This window comes from Poromitra crassiceps, assembly GCF_964638095.1.
Source record: "Poromitra crassiceps genome assembly, chromosome: 1".
Taxonomy (NCBI): domain Eukaryota; kingdom Metazoa; phylum Chordata; class Actinopteri; order Beryciformes; family Melamphaidae; genus Poromitra; species Poromitra crassiceps.
Window position 1 is genome coordinate 106,837,939 of NC_139623.1, and position 6,000 is coordinate 106,843,938.

The 6,000-nt window shown below is 41.9% G+C and overlaps 1 protein-coding gene across 1 annotated transcript; it reads left to right on the forward strand.

Annotated features, from left to right (window-relative positions):
* Positions 1–184: 184 nt before the first annotated feature.
* LOC310772497 (uncharacterized protein) lies at positions 185–2,349 on the forward strand (the record flags this gene model as incomplete). Its single annotated transcript, XM_083632319.1, has 3 exons — positions 185–236; positions 974–1,121; positions 2,088–2,349. 3 exons carry the CDS (start codon positions 185–187, stop codon positions 2,347–2,349), a joined length of 462 nt encoding a protein of 153 aa, XP_083488445.1.
* Between the last annotated feature and the right edge of the window lie 3,651 nt (positions 2,350–6,000).

The window sequence follows — 6,000 nt, forward strand, 5'->3', positions numbered from 1 at the left end:
GAGACTTCTTTGTATTTCTGGAACTGTTTGTGTCACTGGCTTTGCTTTGCTTGTTTCATGCAAGACATAAGTAACTGTTTCAATATGGTTTGCCAGGCTTTCACTACTTTGCAACTTTCAGAGTTTTTTGACAACTCTCTCTCGACTTTATCTCTCTCCAGGTCGGCCTTGCTCATCTGCAGCCATGAAACTCTCCCTTGTTGCCGCTCTGGTCCTGGTGCTGGCTGTTGCCCATGGTAAGACATAACTGCATGGATCTTAAAAACAATTGCATTTATAACACTGTACACACATATACATTACCAGTCAACAGTTTAGACACACCTGATTGAGTGTATGTTTTTCATTCATCCATTTTGATCTAAAGCCTTAAGCTTAAATGTTTGACATTTGTTTCTTAGAAAAATACGAACAGTGAAGTGGATGCCTATGTATGAATTTATTTCATACATAGCCTTTGCCTTCCCATCAATGGCAAAGGGCAGAATCTAAAATATAGTTTGGATTTGTTTTTGTTTTGACACTTGTTTGGTCACTGCATAATTCCATTTGGGTTATTTCATAGGTTTGTTGTCTTTATTAATATTCTAAAATGTGAAAACTAGTGACAATCAAGAAAAATGTGGTGTCCAAACTTCTGACTGGTAGTGTATGTAAGAACAAGATAAAAACAAATTTCTGCACATTTCTGGTCTGCCAACCAAATATTCTGCACATAGTCAAATCATTGCTGTGGCGTTGAAAACCTGTCTCATCTTTTCAGAGACAATGAAAAAACATTGTTTTTAGCTTGACTACCATGCATTTTTGAGCTTATCTGATTTGATCTGGTTTTGAAAGGTGTCAGAATTGTCTCAGCCCACAGATAAGCGTGTAATACTTGAAGTGGAAACATGACAATCTTCAGAATTGGAATGACAAGGATTTATGGAAGTGGATTTGAATAAAGCATTTATTAAAATGTGTTTGACAGGCACTGAGTCTGCCCTGGTGAAGCGTGACATCCCCTCTGAGGTGGACAGGATCACCCAGTTCATCAAGGACATGACCGCCACCCTCACCAGTGCAACCCAAGACATGGTGGAGAAGGTGAAGGCTCATGAGCTGACCAACAAGGCCCAGTAAGTCCCAGTCTCAAACTTTTACCTTTACTCCCTGACTCTTTTCGCATAGTGCTCTATATACTTACCAAAGCTATATCTATGCTGCACTCTGTCATGCATGATTATTCTATGGACAGAGGAATAGCTGTCCTATCCATTGCCTGTTAATTCGCTGGGAGAAGAGTCAACAAAATGCCAGATTTGTTGCTACAGTGTACTGTAGCAATAAACAGCCAATATGGCATGAGAGCTGAGTTGTAGAAAGGCTCATTTTCTCTCAGCAAATTCTATGAAGAATCTATGCATAGGCTATGTAACCAGGCATAGGGTGTACATTTACATACAGAATGTAAATTGCAGGACATCTTGTGTAATTGAGAAGGCTGAATCCATTATGGCTGATGTAGAAAATTTAACTAGGCACCTTAAAGCTTAGTTACACTTTCAATCATTCACTTAAGTACACATAGCATACTTTCATAAGCACGTTGTTCCTTAACATTCACACACTTCCAACTTTGTACACCATTTCATTTCACGTTCACCTCTGACAGAGGGCCTTGTCTCGCATCACTCACGTCACATCTGTCAAGGACAAACCGTCTCTCCAATATGACTAGATAACTATTTTGATGAATGTCTGACGTCTTCAATTGTTATCATCGAATGGCTTACTGCAACATCAGCAGAAAGATAATCTATGACAAACTACCGTAAGAACATGATATACCTTGCCGTACAAAAGCCTGCTTTGCTCACCATTGTATTGTAGGGAAGTATAAAACACAAGCTAACCTGACCTATAACCTAAGGAAAACCACATTGACTGAGCTGCCATAACGTCAACTAGTAGGCCTACTCAAACACAGACTGTTGCTTACGAAGGAAGCGTAAGAGTTTGTTTTTTGAAATGCAAGTCAGTTAGAAATAGAGATAAAAAACGATTAACCTCTCATGTTCTCACTCTGCCTTCCTCAACCACAGGACTTACATGGAGGACAGCAGAGCCCAGATCCAGCCTCTGGTGGACAAGGTCCAGGCCGAGGCCGAGAAGCTCCAGGAGCAACTGAGGCCCTTCATCACCAACATCGAAGATCAGATCAAACCCATGACCGACAACTTCCAGGCCCAGGTCAAGCCCCTGACAGACAACTTCCACGCCCAGGTCAAGCCTCTGACCGACCAGATGGAGAAGCTCTTTGCCCAGCTGTTGGACCAGACTAAGGCCCTGCTCCCTCCCCAGTAAAGCTCGCCATTGGTTCGTCCCAGCTGCAGGAACACCTCACTGGCTCGGGCTCATTTTTTGGTCTGCCCAGAATTCGGAGGGAAAACACAACCGTCTCCCTTCATCTGTTTCACCATGCAGTGTTGGTCTCTCTTACTCCCCTGTCCAAGTCATCTGAGATGTGATTGTCATTGAATTTCATCATTAAAGGGGTTAAAAATAATTGTCATTTTGTGTGCAGAGGTTATGTACTTAGTTCATTTGAGTGCATAACAGATGTATTTGTCTGACTCTCTCCATTGCGAGTGCGTTGATTGATTTATGAAAAGCCAGAGGACAATTATTTGAATGAAATAATTTGGGAAGCAGAATCTGATGCGAGGCGTCATCGCTAACCTTTAGGTCACCGGGGTGTTTCCATCATTCATGGTTCAATATTCATGAGTTGGTTGTCAAAACCTGTCTCTTAGCGCTGACCTTAGAACAATCTACTGCAGATCAAATCAGGTTGATGAGATTCACACAGATTCTTCTCGTTAGATCAACTTCACCCCAATTATTAACCCAATACAGAAGTAGAATGATATCCAGGAGGGTGGACAAATCTGACTCTGGAACAACTGAAAGAGTCTTATTTCTCACAGCGACCTTTAACTTTTGAGGAAAGATGAGATAAAGGAAAATGAAATCTCTGCAAAAAGTAAAGATGGCCAAATTAACAGATGCAGCATTGTTAAAGGATAAGTTCGCCCAAAAAGGTTTTTCCATCCAGGCTAAGTCTGGATGGAAAAACCCTATTTAATATAGCTCAGTGGGTAAAACCTCGCTCCGTGACTTCCGGCTATGGCCGGAACATAGGAACCAAAGTGCTGTACTGTAATGTTATGGATCGGGCAAGTTTCTTCAAGTATAATAGAAGAAACAGAATAGAAGAAACAAAAGGAGGGCTGCGGCGTTTCAAATGGTTAAAATAGAAGGTGCTCTTTGGTCAAAGAGTCCTAATAGTGTAAAAAAGACGGGAGGACCAAGGCACTTCTTCTAGCAAATTAAAAAAAGCTTTATTATAGGCTTAATTCATAATGAATTGAATTGAAACATCAACATGTTTCGGTCAAACAGACCTTCGTCAGGGTGTGCAAAGAATCACAGGGCAAACAGTCCACATATCCAGTTCAGGCAATCAACAGTCATGAGGAACAGGTGATGACATTTGCACATAGCCTCCTATAGAGGGCAGCATTATAGAGGCAAATACTGTACAAAAGCCTATGGATACAATCCAGCAGACCTATAAAGAAGAAAAGAAAAGAAAAGAACAAACCACAAAACACCATACTGATAGCACAGCAAATATATACAAGGGTATTTAAAACCACTAAGTCAACTAACTGCGTATAGTTTACAAGAAAGAGACCATATCAATGGTGTCATTGAGACCAGGGGGGGACATGGCTTGAAGCCTATGGATCCAATGACTCTTTTTGATTGAGGGTCCTCTCTCTATCCCCTCTTCTAGGGGTTAGGGGGACACGATCTATGCCCAATGCTGTAAAGGAAACTGAACAACAGTTATGGGCATCCTTAAGATGCTTGGTTATAGCATAGTCAGTGTTACCAGATTTTACAGCATATTTATGTTCCGCTACACGATCCTGGAGACGACGTTTAGTTCGTCCAACATAGAAAGCATTGCATAAAGTACAGGAAAGAATATAAATAACATGTGTTGTCTTGCAATTTATAAAATGTCTATTTGTGTATCTATGTTGTGTTACAGGGTGGATGAAATCTTTAGATTTCGTTATGATGTCACATTGTCTACAGTTACCACACCTGTAAGTGCCATTGGGTGCTCCTGCTCTACAGCCAATTACTTGGTTCCTTAAGGCCTAAACATGGTCGTCCGTCCGCCTCGAATTGGAGCCGTCTCGCCGTCTGGCGGCGCCAGCTAGCCCTACATGCTAGGACGCCACTACGCCCTCCCCCCTCCCACCCTCCCTCCTCCTGTGGAAGCTCCGTGTGAAAATGGCGGAGATTGTGTGCCAGGCAGTCTGAATGAAATTGAATGTAACGTTCCCAATTCTATGTATTAAATTCTAAAAAACGACCCTCAACATTTGGGAAGGCTAAGCCACACAACTAGTTCGTTATAATCTAACGTCATGCTTTGAAAGGCGACTTTACGACGATGAGCCAAGGCAACGGCCAGTCACAACTCTCCTGCAGCTGACGTCACGCACGTATCGTCGCCGTGAAGTCACATTTTCGAGCAGCCCCCGTCAGCCGACGGCGCCTCCTCCCCATAGGACGGCGCTCCACCCGCCGTCCTACGGGGAGGGCGGGGCGAGGCTCTGACGGACGACCATGTTTAGGCCTTTAGCTGGTGTGTGACTGTGAACCAGCTTGTCACTTAGAGTTGGAGTTCTCCTAAAAGAAAAAAATGGGAGGGTCAGGGAACACCTGTCGTAGAGCCTCATCACATTGGATAAGATCCCAATTCTTTCTAATAAGGTAACGCTTTAGAATACAGCCCGCAAATAAGCATGTAGTTATAGTATAACAACGGGGTTTAGGGCTGTAGTTATAGTCTAACTACGGGGTTTAAGGAGTGAATTATAACATAAGATCTGTACTTATAGTCTAACTACGGGGTTTAAGGAGTGTAGTTATAGTATAACAACGGGGTTTAAGGAGTGTAGTTATGGTATAACAACGGGGTTTAAGGAGTGTAGTTATGGTATAACAACGGGGTTTAAGGAGTGTAGTTATGGTATAACAACGGGGTTTAAGGAGTGTAGTTAGAGTATAACAACGGGGTTTAAGGAGTGTAGTTAGAGTATAACTACGGGGTTTAAGGAGTGAAAATATACTTTAACTAAAGGGTAACAAGATCTGTACTTATAGTCTAACGACGGGGTCGCAGGCTGTATTATGAAGCAGGGGACAAATGTTTGTACTTATAGGCTAATTACGGGGTACCACACTGTACTTACAGGGTAACTACCGGGTTTAAGGAGTGTAGTTAGAGTATAACAACGGGGTTTAATGAGTGTAGTTAGAGTATAACAACGAGGTTTAAGGAGTGTAGTTAGAGTATAACAACGGGGTTTAAGGAGTGTAGTTAGAGTATAACAACAGGGTTTAAGGAGTGTAGTTAGAGTATAACAACGGGGTTTAAGGAGTGTAGTTAGAGTATAACAACGGGGTTTAAGGAGTGTAGTTAGAGTATAACAACGGGGTTTAAGGAGTGTAGTTAGAGTATAACAACGGGGTTTAAGGAGTCTAGTTAGAGTATAACAATGGGGTTTAAGGAGTGTAGTTAGAGTATAACAACGGGGTTTAAGGAGTCTAGTTAGAGTATAACAATGGGGTTTAAGGAGTGTAGTTAGAGTATAACAACGGGGTTTAAGGAGTGTAGTTAGAGTATAACAACGGGGTTTAAGGAGTGTAGTTAGAGTATAACAACGGGGTTTAAGGAGTGTAGTTAGAGTATAACAACGGGGTTTAAGGAGTCTAGTTAGAGTATAACAATGGGGTTTAAGGAGTGTAGTTAGAGTATAACAATGGGGTTTAAGGAGTGTAGTTAGAGTCTAACAACGGGGTTTAAGGAGTGTAGTTAGAGTCTAACAACAGGGTTTAAGGAGTGTAGTTAGAGTATAACAACGGGGTTTA